The sequence below is a fragment of the Sorex fumeus genome, unplaced genomic scaffold (genome assembly GCF_029834395.1).
Source record: "Sorex fumeus unplaced genomic scaffold, SorFum_2.1 ptg000008l, whole genome shotgun sequence".
Classification (NCBI taxonomy): domain Eukaryota; kingdom Metazoa; phylum Chordata; class Mammalia; order Eulipotyphla; family Soricidae; genus Sorex; species Sorex fumeus.
The window spans coordinates 15,218,521-15,235,312 of record NW_026606065.1 but is presented as its reverse complement, the minus strand read 5'-3'; the positions used below and the strand labels follow the sequence as shown (position 1 = coordinate 15,235,312).

Genomic DNA, 16,792 nt, shown 5'->3' with positions numbered 1-16,792 from the left:
ATGCCAGACAAGCAATTTGTCAGTCTCTTGGGCCCATAATCTCAAAATCTTTAGAGAAATGTCTGTAGTTGGACATCATTCCTTCTGAATCATAGCTGAAAAACACTCTATGTGGTAAGATTCATTTTAATAAAAAACATTATTAGTGTAATAGATTCAGAATCAATGTTCTGGCAACTATAGGTTTTTATAAAAGAGATACATTCCTTGACAATCAAATTTGTGCATTAATCTATGTGTTAGAACCCAGTACTTCATGAAAATAGTTGCCAAGGGTAGACTATACTACATTACATTTGCCAGTTATGTGGTCCTCAAAACTCCTTTACTGAGTGGCTTTTGCAGATTTTCCTCATAAATCTCTATCAGCTATCACTAGTCAAATTATGTTCGCCTGATGTTTCTCTGTAAATCCTACAAATCTTTTCCCTGTACTCTTCCCAAAATGATGGGAAGTTAATCACTCTAATTGATTTCTATTATTATGTCCCTATCATGAATAATACTACTATGTTCTCATCTTCAACCAGTAATTCATAGTAACTCTTAGTGCTGAAAGGAGAAAAGATGAACAGAATTTGGCGATAGCAAGACGTCTTAAAAGGAGAAAAATTAATATAGTTCTAAACACCAGGCTTTAATGGCAGAGTTTAAATATAGAAGTGGACTAATGAAAACAGAAGAAAGGGTTACACAGATACAGATCCAATACATATAAGATATTGTTTTTATTATTTTTAGCACCATGTACTCAATTCTAATCTCTCCTTCAGCTGATATTTTGTTATTTTTTATTAATCATGAGATACACAGTTACAAAGTTGTTCATGATTGTGTTTCAGTCATATAGTAAATATAGGAAAATAAAATTGCCAAAAGGACAATAAGGTTTCTAAAATGTTAAAGACTCAGTTTGTTTCTCTTTTAATCTATATAATGTTTTCAGCAAATATATTTTTCAAAAGAAAGTTACTTATTATAACCTCTCTTAAAAATATATTTTCTTTTCCAAAACAAGTCTCTACTTTTGCAAATCCTTGGTAGTTAATATAACTGACAAAATGTTCAAATCATGGCTGAGGTATGAAAACATCATACCTATTTTTGAAACACATGAAGGCATAATCTATTTTATTTTAATTTTGGGGTCACACCCGGTAAATGCACAGGGGTTACTCCTGGTTTTACACTCAGGAATTACTCCTGGCGGTGCTCAGGGGACCATATGGGATGCTGGGAATTGAACCTGGGTGGGCCACATGCAAGGAAAAGGCCCTACCCGCTGTATTATCGCTCCAGCCCCTGAAGGCATAACCTTGAATAATCACTCAAGTACTGTTGCTTAACTTTTAAAAATAAAAGTTAAGGGAGGTGTTTCCTTCTTTATAAAATGCATTAAACATAAATAAGGAAATTATGATGTAACTTTTGTTAGTATGCTTTTAAATGCTCTATAATAGAAAATACTCAGCCCATGATGAACTTATCACAAGTTTATTTTTTATTTATGACTATTCAATCATGATGTTGAATAAAGAGGCTTAACCATGCATGATTATTAATACTTGTGTATCTGTGATTTTAGAAGCTCATCAACCACACAATTTATGCTCCCTAATTGTTAAGTTTCTGTGCCATCTCATAAACAAATATATGAAGCCTATGGGTCAAATTTGCCTTCTGCAAAGCTCAATAATAATTCACATGGAAAATACAAGATTTTAGATACCCCATATATTTCAGACACTTTAGTGCTTTGAGTCAGTTTTAAATGGGAGGACCTGAAATGTTTCTCCCCCTTTATTACAGCCAGCTAGGATTTTCATGTTTACAGAAATAAAACATTAAAATGTAATATTTCCCATGAGAACCATTAGAAGATTCCAGTGCTTTGCAATTCAGAATTTTTTTAAACATTTTTTTATGTTGTAACCATTTTGTAAAATGCTTTAACTTTTGAATGATGAAAATGTTACACAGGAATGACTGTTACATTTTTGATGCACCCACAAGAGAAAACTATTTTGGTAATCTTGTGAGTGAAAGGAAAAAAACACTTCTTCATATTCAATAACTGCTGACTCTGAGACTAAGATTTGGTGCATTTGTATCTCTTGGGGCTTTCTGCCTCCAGCCAAACTTGATTTCCCTTCTCAGTAAAGTTGAAGTATTAGCATTTTACTATATAAATAAGCTTAGAAATAGAGACTCTCATCTTATTCTTTTTCTTTTCCTTTTTTTCTTTTCTTTTCTTTCTCATTATTTTATTTTATTTGCAGAAGGTCATGCATACAAGGAAGAGGCACATGGAACTATTTCAGGAACTAAATCAGAAATTTCAAACTTTGGACAGATTTCGGGATATACCAAATACAAGCAGTATGGTGAGAATGATTTTACCTTCATCATTGTCCAGCACCATGCTAGGTGGCAGCTATGAAAATGACAAATATATATTAAAATGACAACTGAATAAGCAAATTATGAGTAATATTGTTTAAGCATTTTACTTGTGTTTTGAATGTTCTCATAAGCTTTAATTAGAATTGGACATACATTAAATCTGTGTGGGCCTCATCTGGCCCCTTTACTCTCAGAAAATGTATTCATTTATGTGACTGTTCCCTGAAATCAGAGTTCTAGATATTACCCAAAAGAGTCATTTGGGATACACATCAACACTGTCATCTTTGATCATTGATTGTGACTGTTATTTTCTTACAAACTTACAACCCTATGACAGAATTTCATTAAATTAGATGATATTTTGCAATTATTATGTATAGGGCACAGTCATAGCTCCAGAGAAGGCTACATAATTATTTCTGAAAGTACCAGACCATAAATTCTGAGATCAACCAAGAGCTATATGATCCTCAGCAAATTACCCAACTCAGGGGCTTTTTTAAAAACCTCTTTTTTAAAACAAGCATACAAAACAGTATTATGTTTTCTTAGGGTCTTCCAACATTTTCCAAAGGGTGTAGGATGTTCAAACGTTATGAAACTAATATTTAATTGTAAGAATTTTTTGCATGGTCATGAGACACTATTTTTCTTTGGGTCATGCTTTTCTCTAGTTCTTAGATGGACAGTTTCTCTCAACATCTGAGATTCTAAGACCATATCAATTTCTGGACAACCAAAATAGTCTACTAATTACACTACATCTCTAAAAAGTTTTGCCTTTTCTAGAGGATATTTATAAATATCTACTATTGGGAAGGATAAAGCCAGGAAGATAGAATTACAGTTGCCAGTTTAAATCTTGTCCTAAATATCTGAGAAGAAAAAAGTTCTTTTACTTGATGTTGATAATAAGCATGTGAGTGAGTTCATTATTTTTAATTCAGTCACATAATTTGTAGTGACATATTGCTAATGAAAAATTTCATGATTGAATGGAGAAAAGACAATTTTAAAAATTTCAAATACTCTTTTATTCTGACTACTAACACCTGCCTGGCATTGCAAATGATGGTAATTATGTAGAATTTTAAGAATTGTAGAGAAATGAAAAGATTATTCAGTTCCATTTTTCTGCTTTCATATAGAATAGCCTTTAAAATCAAACTACAAAAGAAAAGGCATTGCTAAAAACACTTTATGTGTCTCATAAACTATTCACCTTTAAGATGTATTTCTCTCCCAGTTACCTTCTCCAAATTCTTTTCCTTTTAGAATAAATATATTCTCTTTTGCTTTGTCCTTGGTGTTGGAAAAAAAAAAGGTAGGGCAAGTATTCCTAAGTGACAGTTAGTCTTCTCATGGACCCGGGCACTGGAGGAAATGTCCAAGCAACTCTGCCATATTTGGGATGAGTTCTCATATTCTGTATCTCTTTATGCTGCTCAGACTTTATACATGTTGGTTTGTATTGAGTTTATAACATTGCAGGCCTTTCTCACAACCATCAGTTTAACTGTTTCCTCCATACTGGAGTTAGTAAAGTCTAACTATATTATATAACCTAAGACTGAAGTCCTTCTGTCTCTCACTGTCAAGTAATGTAATATTTTGCGTTTCAGTTTGTAGTTTAGCTGAGCTACTGAAACTGTTACACACTTCTATAGAAGAGTCTGGAGCCCCTCTGTTTACACACACCCAGTCATGTAGTAGATCAATAGCTAGAGACTATCACCAGCTCTCATTCCATGAAGCTTCTGTTCTCATTTTAATTTGTAGGGGCACTGTGAGCAATGGTAACACACTAAAGTTCATCCAGGTGTTCAAAGGATTGCCAGAAGAAATGAACAAGTCAACCTTTTATTTTTACAGGATTACCCATTAATAGACGTGCTTAGAAATTCAGCAACCATGTACTAGTTATAATGTTCTTGGAGTTAGAATCTAGACTCTGGACAGCATTTAAAATTCACCTTCATTTGAAGTATAACGCACTGTAGCACTGTTCTGTTGTTCATCAATTTGCTTGAGCAGGCACCAGTAACGTCTCTATCATGAAACTTGTTACTGTTTTTGGCATACCGAATATGCCATAGGGAGCGTGCCAAGTTCTGCTGTGCAGGCGGGATGCTTTTGGTCGCTTGCTGGGCTCCCAGAGAGGGATGGAGGCATCAAACCCGGGTCTGCCATGTGCAAGGCAAATGCCCTACCCACTGTGCTATCGCTCCAGCCCTTGAAGTATAAAAGAAAAATCAAATCTGTTTCAAATATAATGTGATTCCTGTTTCCAAAGCAGATGGACTATCATTTTACATGTTTTGGATTCTTTTAGGACTGAATGGAACTTTCACACTGGAGATTCACAGAAAGCTCGATTCAACAAAGCCCTTATCTAACATGAACATAAATTTACTCTATAATTTGATTTACCTGATGACTCAGGTCACCATGGTGTCCTCAAATGTGCAACTATTGCCAAAAAATTTCATTTCAACATTGAGTAATTAGCATGCCAAGTTCACCTTCTACCTGCTTTTCCTTCAATTTGAGTTCCCATTCCCATGTTCTCTGGATTTTTCCCTCTCTATAAGCATGGATACTCAGATGCCCTACCTTTAACCACACCTGTGTCTTAAGAACTACATCCTGCTGTGTCTGCCCTAATATTTTTCCTCAAAACACCATGTGTCTTCCCTGAAAGTATCCACCTGTCTACCCTCCTCTGAATGCCCACAACACATCCCCAACACAGTTCTGAATATCCTGAATATTGATAATGATATAAATCTATCTTTAACTGTTTGTTTGGACCATACAGACCTTCATATTAAATGGTTAATATACAATGATCATTTATTAAATACCAAGTGCTAATCTAGACCCCTCTACATATAAAATTTTTGCAACTTGACAAAGTGGATAATTACCTACATATTTTGCCAATGCTGTTATCCCACAATCAAAAAAATAATCTATGTTGTGCACCTTCTAATATTGAGTTTAAGCAAAATTAAAAAAATTTTCAGAGTCACATTGATCTAAAACAGAGTTAGTGGGATTTGAACCTGCATTTATCAGGCTTTAAATCTTGGGCTCTCTAGGGGACTTTCTGCTTTTATGTATTTGATTTTATCTTCCTACTACTTAATATGATACCCAGAACAGAGAAACCAACTAATAAATAAAAGTTTAAAGAAGGAACATAAATAGGGGAAAAAAGAACAAGAAGGAAAGGGAAGGATTTTCGATTTAAGTGGAATTAATCCCCCCACACATTTCCTAATACATTCTAAAGGTTTATATTTTATTAACTATTTACTTTTGTGTGTATTTCGTGATTAAAATTAGTTATTACTGAAGATATCAATTATAAACGTCTGCCAATAAATATTCTCAAATATGGATAAGCAAAAAATATGGTATACTGAGTGGAACCCAAAGAATAATTAAAGTACTGTTATATGTTCTACCCATTAATTTATTATAATCAATTAAAAGCTGGAGATGGAAAAAGGAGAATAAAAAGGATGTTCAAGGATGTATTCAGCAATTACAAACTTTTGTGTTTAGCTTTTAATTTTCCTATGGAAATTTTAATGATGCTGTATTTCTTATTCTTTGATGCTGTACAGTTTAGTCTATTTCCATACAAATTTCCTTATTTCACAGAAATTTTGAACAACAGTCATTTAAAAGAATGAGAGTTCAGGGACCAGAGAGACAGTACAGTGAGCAAGGTGCTTGCCATGAATGTAGTCAATCCGGGTCTGATACTTGCCACCATCTGGTCCTTTTAAGACAGCCAGGTGCAACATATCCCCTCATAAATAATTGCTAAAATTATAAGAAAAATATAAGGTTGTTGAAATTTCAAAGTAAGTAACCATATATTTATTTAGTGACTATAACATGGAAGGTCTAAGTCTAAGTTAGTATAAACCAAAGCATATAGGAGAGTTTAACTTATGAAATCTAAGGAGGAATGGTATTTGTAGACACTTTAGAAGAACACATTTTATTTCTGGATTCTGGCTACTTTTTAAAATTTTTGATCTTTGAAAAGAGGAGTGGATTTTTTACTAAATAAACCATTATCCAAATTTAAAACAGAGGAAAATAGCTGCCTTTTGAGTCTGAAATGGAGAAGAAATACTTGAGGAAATACTAGGCAAAGAAATTCTGTTTTATGAACTCTGGTATGTTTGTACAGCATGTTACAGAGTATTCTCTATCACATATCCCCAAATATTGGCTAGTCCACCAAAGATTTTTTTTCAAAATAAACTTTCTACATTTACTCTTACCTTTATATAAACCATACTGACATTTCACAAGATGTTCAAACAAACATTAATCTACTTTGCCTCCTATAGTGCCATTTTCTTTGATTGCTGGGAAATGATAGGATCACTCAAGGTGTTCATCAGTTTGTTCAATGAAAGAAAACTAAAACCAAAATGATTTCCTGCAGCTGGCCACAATTTAAAAATCATCTCTGAATCATGTAAATGGGATTAAGCTTACAAACATACTCTTCCTGAAAACCTCAACAAGCAGCAATCCTAGTAATCAAACAAATGACTCTGTCCCTTCTCTTAACAGGAAAACCCAGCACCAAACAAGAATCCATGGGACACTTTCAAAAACCCCAGTGAATACCAACATTACACCACAATCAATGTCTTAGATACAGAGGCAAAGGATGCTTTGGAACTGAGGCCAGCCGAGTGGGAGAAGTGTCTGAATTTACCTCTGGACGTGCAAGAAGGGGACTTTCAAACAGAAGTTTAACAAAGTAAATAGACCGAGGCGGAAACAAAACAGCTTATTGCACTGACACTTAAGACTTGGGAAGCCTGACATTTCTATCTGGACAGTGTGACTCCCCTATGTCAGGACCTTCATGTGCCAAATGTCAGTGATGTTTGCATATGGTGACTTCTCACTAGTCAGACTAGTGCAGAGGACCAGGTGTACAGTTCTGACCATCCTGTGTTGTAAGTACCCGTGGAATGGATTTGTAAGGTAATCTTTATAGATAAACCTCAAGCAACGATTCATGTTGTAACCGCTTCATATGGTTTAGTTTTCAAAAAACTTCACCATGAAGCACAATGTATATATTTATGCAGTTTTTAAAGTTTATAACAGTCTGTTTGGCCATTACTACACTTTTTACTTTATAATATAAAAGCAAAGTTTTTGTCATTAAATGAATGTTTGTTGAGCTACATTCTTCATTGCTTTAAATGCAATAAAGTAATAATCTCACTTTTATATGAATAATATATTTCACATCTTTATTATTGCAGTTTTCTCTAGAAAGCTCTGAGTAGCTTTCTCTGCTGCAGCTGTGTATAAAATATTTAAAATGTTGTATGGTGTAAATAAACTTTTGTCTACATATCAGTTTTTTAGTGCATTTTATTTTGAATTTGTTGAATGAAATTTACATATTTATAAATTCTTTTCAATACAGATACTGAAAATGTATTCATGGTTTTAATAGCATACCATTATTATTCCTTCGAGGCTAATGATTTCTCAAATGTAATAGTGGGTTTGTATAGTGCTTCTGTATTTTCTACTCAAACACTCTTTGGAGCAATGTACCATGTAAATCGGGCTTGTCCAAAAGCTGCTACCCTCATGCTCTTACATAAATATTGTTTTTCTCTATTTTGTGGCAAAAGAACTAGTAGAAAACTGTCAGTTACCATACAAAAAAAATAATACAGGGAAAAATGTGTAAGTAATGAAATTCACTGCATGTTTTACAGAAGAAACTACCTGTGCTACAGTTCTTTCTAGCATACAGAAATAATGAACTATTCAGGATTTTTTAATCTTATCTATAATAAGATTTTTTAATCTTATCTAAAAAATCTTATCTATATATTCTCTACCAGAAGGAAGATGAGAATGGGTATAGTTGGTAGAAAGCTTTATTTCTGCTTGAAAGGGGACTGTCTAGTGTGAGCTGACTACAAAGAGCCCCTAGTTTCCTTTCAAGTATCAAGGCCACACCCTGTCTTCTCCTTCAGAGGTGCACCAAAGGACACGTGGGAAGGATGTCCACAAATTCACCATCCTTTGATGCTTTCCGATTGGTTTTCTGTCCAAGGGAAGTAAAGGGGGTGGAGAGGGTGTCGGGGGTCCTCAAAATCCCTGTAGTGTTTGCTTAGATTAGTTTGTTACTAAACCTAAACTGTGTGGTCTTCTGTGGTCTGTCAGAAACTCAAGAGCTGGTTCCCACTAGCCCCCATCTTGGGGACCAGCCCTACAGGCCACGAGGCAGAGACAAAGGTGCTTCAACACTCAAGTGCGCCTCTAAGCTAGAGCCTTAACCACCTCCCAGCTCAGGCTGAATTCCTGTCATATACTTATAATGTTCTCAGTGTAAAGATATTCAAAGTATATTTTTAATCAGAGTTTAAATATAAAATGACATCGTTATGCAAAAAAAGATAACATAACTAAGAACTGATTTTTCAATAAAATTAACTTTATGCTAATGATAATGTAATTGTCATATTAAATGCCTATGAAATTTATAAGATGATTTTTCTGATAACAGAAATACTTATCACTCATCTCTCTGTATGCACATATATATGTATGTATAAATCCATATATATGTGTACATATATAAATCCATAATGCTCAGTTCCATCTCAGTAACATAGTGTGAATGAAAATCATGTATGCAATTCCTCACTGCAAACTGTAAAATCTTCATTTAAAAAATAGCATTTGTTTGAAAACATCTAAATTCTGTTTTAAAAAATAAATTTAATATATTAGTCTAATATTTCTTGTAAAACTATAGTTCATTGCTGTAAAACAAAATTACATATTTTTTATAGTTCCAGTAACTCAATATTAGATTAATATATTACAGTAATCAGAAGTTGCAGACTTTAAGATGTTGGGGTATATTTGGAGATTACTCATATGGAGGATACCAAGTTGTAATGGTCCTTATTATTTTTTAATTTATACGAAAAAATAATATACATTCAGAAATCATGACTTTAAAGAAGACCTCTTCTAGTTCATTCCTTTTAAGTTTCCACTACACTCACATGCTCTTGCGCACACAAACACACACACACACACACACACACACACACACGCAGGCACCACTATCAGAGCTGTGGGAGCCAGCCCCAGGGAGATTTATCAGATCTCACTATCTTTATGCCCTTTGACTGGAAGTTCTTTTTCTTCCCCACATCCAAATTTCATGTATGCTTCAAGGTATACCTCATATTTCATATTCATAGTTTTTCATGACTTTCCAAGCTAGAAAAAATTTCTCCTGTGAAGTTCTGTGGCCCTGCTTCTTTCTGTACCTCTTTTAGAATTTTTTTTTGAAATCTTCTCCTTGTTATTTATATACATTTCTGATATCCTCTGGTGGACTGTAAGTGCCTGGAGGGCAGGATTCATATCTGATCCATTTTTGTATCTCTTAAGGGACCTAGCACAACAATGTTCACATAATAAATGTTTGTTGAATTATTTGTGGAAATTATTTTTAGTTTTACTTATATATTACAGGTATCAATTTGCACATCTAAAAGTGTATATTCAACAGGTATTGTGTGCTTACTTACTTTTATGTTAGTAGACAAAAAGACCGCTGTTTTACATAATATATTTCTATTAAAGATATGTCACATGGGTAAAATATTATTTAAATATTATTAAGTTATTATTACTCTAGTGTATGTTATCCTTATGCTTAGTGCAGAAGAGAGGAATTCATTTTTTTAGGGAAATGGAGGTCAGAGGAGGTTGAGGTTACTTGACCTATCAAAAATTATCATAAGTAAATGACAGTCCTAAGATTAGTACAGATTTTCTGACTTCTACTTTGGGGCCATTCCCATGACAGTGTGGTATTTCTATGTGTTGCTTGAAGATTAATAAGATTCCAAGTTAAATGCTAACAAGATCCATGAATATATTTTTCAGACAAGTAGTAGAATCATAAAACTAGAAATATACACCTGAGCTAGAGAGATAATACAGAGGGTAGGTCAATGAGGTTCAATCCACAGCGTCTCATATGGTTCCTAAACATCACTAGGAATAAGTCCTTAGTGCATAGCCATCAGTAATCCCTGAACACTACCTGGTATGCCTGCTGCCCCCCAAATACCCATTGAACTAGAAATATGCATCAATTATTATGGAAATAATAAGGTCAGTAGGTAATTGGACAGAAAACTCTGGATGGTCTTTAATAATAGGTGGTCTTAAATAGATTTGATTCATGGCTCTTTGTGAACTCTCTTTAACTGTTTGTACTATTTTACCAGTGGTCTTGTTACTTGTTACTTGTGTTATTTTACAGCAAGGGTGGGAAGCATCTGAGCTGAAGGACTATGTAAGGCCCATCAAATATGTTATCACTAGTTGTCATGGTCATATTCTATGACCCACCATGCAGTTATAATGTCCAAATAAACCTTGACAGTAAAAGGATTCTCGCCCCTGCCAGGAAAATAGAAAAGCAATATGAATTTTCAGACAGACTTCAGACACTTTGTAAAACACATTGAGGCAAGATTTTTTTTTTTAAACAAACAAACAAACAAAAAATCCTGCTTTGGAAAATTATTCTTGGTTTCTTTAAAAACACTTCATTACCTTTAGTTATCCAGGGTTATGTGAAAATCAGTTGGTTGAATTCTACAAATTCTTGGTGCATCATTAATAAATTTTTCTCTAGCATGTCATTGTATAATTTTTCATGATGACAAGACCATCTTGACCCTAGAAATGTTTCCATTTTTAAGTATGTACTTGTGATAATAGGGGAAAAAAATCAAAAACCCAGAACTAGGACCAGAGAGATAATTTCATGAAAGACTTCCCAAGCACACAGCCAACCTGGGTTTAATCACCGTCACTGGATATGGACCCAAAGTACTGCCAGAAATGATCCCAGAGCTCAGAATGAGGATAATCCCTGAACACTGCTGGGTGTGACCCCCAAAACATAAACATAAAATATAAAACCAAGAACCATAGAACTAGAGACAAAAGAAGAAATTTTGATGGCAAATGAAATGGCAATGATTTTCAAGTGTCAAGCAACAAATCTATACTTAAGTGCAGATCTTCCTGTTGTTATAATAGGAAGCTATAGATTTGACAAACTATTGAAATAGACAGTATACAATAAGATCTATAAATTCTCAGACATCAGGAAAGACAGGCTTTACTCTAGTGAGGGAAAGTGAACCAGACTATGAGACAGTGTGCATGCAGATGGTGTGATCAGGGAATTGAACAGAAAATATCTGTCTTAATGGCTAGTCAATGATGGGAGAGGCAGAGAAAGTTGTTTTTCCTTACATTCTTAGTAAGACTCCCACTGCTTCTTTAGATTCAAGGAGGAGTCAAAGATCTGGGACCTGAGAAAGTAAAAAGCTCATCTAAAGTTTAGTCAAAACAAGTAGTTTTTCTAGATTGGTCAGCATCTACAAGGAGTTCATCATGTGATTTCTGAGATAAAGAATAGATATTAGGGAGGTCTATATTTAACCTTTTGTTGGGCAAAAAGGGGTTCATCTGAGAGTCTTATCTAAAAAAGAGTAGACTTTGCAATAAGACACTTCCTGGAGCACAAAAACCTGGCGGAATGATTTACCATTTGCTACTTTTTTCCTAAAGGAATAGGTTTCAGGCAAATTGCAACATTGTCACAGCGGAAGAAACTTAAATATGCTGGAATGAAAATTTTTCAAAACTTTCAGTCTTCATCCAGCAATGATCTTGAGAAAAGTCTTCCTCACGTTAGACAAATAGCTCTTTAAAAACAATTCCAAAGAAAAAGCAGTAATGATATAAGCTAGGTAAAAACAGCTATTTTTCTTTAATTGTGACTTAACCAATCATTTCTTGGCTGGAACTCCTTAAACATACAACCTGCTAGTTTTGACATGCTGGCTCAAAATGACCCATTTTTCTTAAAAAAAAAAAAAAGTTATTTTAGCTTGTAAATCAGTACTTAGAATGTCATTAAATTTGAGTCAGGACTCATAGACCTGGAACTCAGGGGTCAAAGAAAACTTTGTACTAGGCAAAGGTAGAAAAGCAAAACATACTTTATTCCAGATAGTGATGAGTAAGTCAAAACGCAGTCAGCATTCAGAGGAATGGCTTGAACATATTTAAGAACTGGGATGGGGGAATTGGAGGAGGATTATAAGCCATCTGTGTTTCCTAATTAGCCTGACTTCCAAAGAAATGTAAAATTTTTTCTATCTTTATGACAGAAAAGAGCTTCATAGTTAGAGCATGGTCCTTATGAAGTTACACTCCTACCCTCCACAAAAATCAAGGGATAGGTGTGCTATTTTCCTCGATGATTCAATTTTTAAAACATGGCACAGATCATGAAGAGAGACATTACTGGACTGTGAAAGTAGCGAACATATTTTTAAAAGACTTGCATCTCTTAAAGTAGGCAGATAAAGAATATCCAGTCAGATAATTTTTAAGTATATGCTTTAAGAAAATGCAAATTGAAACCGAGAAAAGATGAAGCCTGCGTAAAGTTGATAGTCAAGTTGAGAGGATTATTAAGCTATTTGGTCATCAATATACTGAAAGACTGCTACCTTAAAAATCAAGTAATTGAGAAAACTCACACAATTTTTATCTACTAAATAAAAACCTCAAAACACATAATGAGAAATTCCTATACCTACATCTCTTATTTAAGAATAACAATTCACAGTGAAAATACTTATACTAACAACCCCTTCTTTGAGGACTGTTTGAGTAGACCTTTTTCTTCATCACTAACTTCAGGGTTTATTCACTTTTAGTAAGCAATGTTTCCACAAAGAACATCTGCCAAGGTTGAAACTAAAGATCAGTATTTCAGCTTCTGTTCTGTTTGGAGTCTCTGTCAGCTTCTCAGATATAATGTCTAAATTTAACTAGGGATATTTATAATATCCCTCTTAAATCTAGATTGCATTTATAAAATCCATTTATATTTTTTGATTTAATTGTCTTTAGTAGGTAAGCTGCATTTTATTATGATTATAATTGAGTTGTTTTCTTAAAATATATAAATTTTTTATTTTAAAAGTATCTATAGGGCCAGAGAGATAGTACAAAGGGCATTAAGCTTGCCGTGAATATAACTTATTGGAGTTTGATCCCATGAACCCTGTATGGTCCCTAAGTACAGAGCCTGGAGTAAGCATTTATTCCTGCTGGAATGATCAGAAAACTAAGCAAAGAATATTCATTTGGAACTACCTGCAGTCTAGATACTGTGCAAGAAGATGGGGATTCAATTGCAAATATAAACTTGCTCTTCTTTCAAAGGACTAAGTGTGTTCAAGGACTTATGCACTAACAAAATATTCAATAGTTTGGTGGATTTAAAATGAAAATCATGTTGTGAAATACATGAAAAAGTCATATAAATTAAAACCACTAGGAAGAACAATCAAGGTAACACAGCAACTAACACTTAAAACATTCACCTCGATCCTAGACTGTTTCCTAAAGTTGTGTCAAGTGATATCTGAGCATCCTAGCAGCCAATGTAAACATCAAAGCAAATTATGTAGATCATAGTGTCCATAACACAATTATCAACATTTCTTGTAGAAACAGAAGACAAAGATATCTCTTGTGAACCCTTGCGTTTCATTCCATGGTGAATTCTTAATCAATAGCTTCTGTTGTATAAATCCCCTGATCTGAAGATAGTATGAGTACAGTCCTTATTTTGAGATAATGTGAGGTTTAATGTCCATCTTGATTCCACCAACCTGGGATCTAGATGTTTGTTCAAATAATACTTTAGAAGTTATTGTGACACTATTTTTTATAAATGAGATTGATGTTTATACCAGTAGATTATAAGTAAAGCAGACATCCTTCATAATGTGGGTGGGCCTTATAAATCACATGAATGCCTTAAGAGAAAGTGACAGGCTCACTAAGAAGAGAAAATTCTACTCCACACTAGACTAGAGTTACAAGATTAACTCTCATGTAGTATTCAGCAATTAACCAATCTAAACAGATCAGAAACAGGTGAATTACTTCTTCCAAATAAATATTTCTTTCTTATGAACTTGCTGGGCTGGAGCGATAGCACAGCGGGTAGGGTGTTTGCCTTGCACACGGCCAACCCTGGTTTGATTCCTCTGCCCCTCTCGGAGAGCCCAGCAAGCTACCGAGAGTATCCTGCCCATACAGCAGAGCCTGGCAAGCTCCCCATGACATATTCAATATGCCAAACACAGTAACAAAAAGTCTCACGATGGAGATGTTACTGGGCCAGCTCAAGCAAATTGATGAACAATGGGAGGACTGTGCTACAGTGACAGTGCTATGAACTTGTTACTCCTAACTGGGTCTGTTTCTTTAGAGAATTCTGATTCATATTTAATACCCAAGAACAATTACCAAGACAGAGTCAAAAACTGTATGAGAAGTACTGAGCTCTCTCAGTATCTGGAGAAATACAATAAATAATGTCGTTATATGTAATAAAGTGACCCATGGATATAATTTCTGGAAAAGAGATATGTTAATCATTGATGTGTTGCTAGGAGGTCTTGAGGGCCCTACTGGCAATTCTCTGCCAACTGGGTCTTTAGTTCAATGTAAGGCCTGTGGATGTGATTCTGCTCAGGCTCTGGTGTACTGAATTTTATTCAGGTCACTCAGACAATGCTCAGGAGCCTCCAGGGCTACATGTGACTATGCTTTGATGACCATGATGTACCAGGGATGAACCCAGGTAAGACACATGCTACTGTACTATCACCCAACACTTAATAATTTCAAACTCTTTCTGAGTAGCTTTTAAATATGTATAAACTTTCCATTAATCTTCAGAATAAATCTACATAGGAAATTCTAAAATTTTTAATTTTTAAATAAAGAAACTAAGGTACTGACGCTTTCGTGTGTCAGCCAGAATATGGCAGACCAATACTTATGCTCACTCTGTGTTTTGTTTTTATGTTTTTGTTTTTGGACACACCCAGTGATGCTCAGGACTGACTCCTGGATTTGGCCTCAGGAATCTCGCCTCTTAGGCTCAGGGAACTACATGGGATCATACTGAGGCCTGCGTGTGCAAACTGTACTATTGCTCTGGCCCTTGTTCCTCAATGTTTAGCCCCAGAGTCTATTATCCCACATATTCTGCTGAAAATTGAATGATTCTCAGGTTACAGAGAGTTCAACATTACATTTATCAAATTTGCAAATACATTTGGCAGGTTACTAAATCATATTATTTTACATAAAGTATTCTTTTGAAATACTTCTATGAAACATTCAACTGTATGAAGCATTTATGAAACATTCAACTTTAAATAATTTAATTTTCAGTAAAAGAAAAAAAGAAGTTGATCGTAAAGTCTTAATTTATTTTTTTACATATACAAATATAAGTTATGTTAAACATATATAAGCATACAAAAATAAAAGTATTACTCAGATATTTACAGAAATAATAATTAGGACTTGAAAAGTATGCATTTGAAGTTGTGTTTCCAGATAATAATCACTAAAGGTCAAGGTATCTTTTTTTTTTCTCTTTTGGGTCACACCCGGCGATGCACAGGGGTTATTCCTGGCTCTTCACTCAGGAATTACTCCTGGCAGTGCTCGGGGTACCATATGGGATGCTGGGAATCGAACTCAGGTCAGTCACGTGCAAGGCAAACACCTTACCCGCTGTGCTATCGCTCCAGCCCCAAGGTATCCTTATGACCACATTATTTATAATCATGCTAGAGGAACTGCAACAGGAGACTGCTGCTATCTTGCTGCTCTGGAAATTATGGAGGAAGGGAGGCTGACAGCCTAGTTTATCAAGAAATGGTGCCAAGTTGTCAGTGTGAAGTGCTGCTCATAATAGGTTGGTTTTGTCTCACTGAATTCACTGGCCTTTGGACAGATAATCACTACACACTTTGACACTCGAGGAAAAATTATGACTTGATCATGTGTAAGAACCATTAGTCAAGGAGTAAACTAATGGTTCTTGCAGGTAAACAAAAGCCAAAAAATTCACAGGTTTTGAGTGTGTTTTTTTTCCATAACAGAATACCTGTCAAGCAAGAAAAAGCATAATAATAACCAAACGGTGTTCCCAGAGAGCTCCAGCATTCATCCAAATAGTTACATGAGGAGATCATTTTAGGATATTTTTTCACCTGTAACAAGCTACCAGGCACTTTGGCTGAGATATAAAGCAATCAATAATTTTCATTTTGGTATGAAGAGCATAAGGTTCTTTTAAAAATATGGTTGGGGGGGGGGCTCAAGAGATAGTAAAATGTCTTGCATGCAGTCAATCTGGGTTTGTTCCCCGGCATCCTGC

At 34.7% G+C, this 16,792-nt stretch overlaps 1 protein-coding gene across 4 annotated transcripts in view; it reads left to right on the top strand.

The window, feature by feature from the left end:
• ADGRB3 (adhesion G protein-coupled receptor B3) overlaps positions 1-7,810 on the top strand; it is a 799,823-nt gene extending 792,013 nt beyond the window's left edge. For all 4 annotated transcript variants that reach the window (XM_056108346.1, XM_056108361.1, XM_056108354.1 and 1 more), the window contains 2 exons: positions 2,280-2,384; positions 7,009-7,810. In XM_056108346.1, the coding sequence (XP_055964321.1) occupies positions 2,280-2,384; positions 7,009-7,197 (294 nt within the window). In that variant the 3' untranslated portion in view covers positions 7,198-7,810. The remainder of the gene's footprint in view (positions 1-2,279; positions 2,385-7,008) is intronic.
• The last annotated feature ends 8,982 nt before the right edge of the window (positions 7,811-16,792 follow it).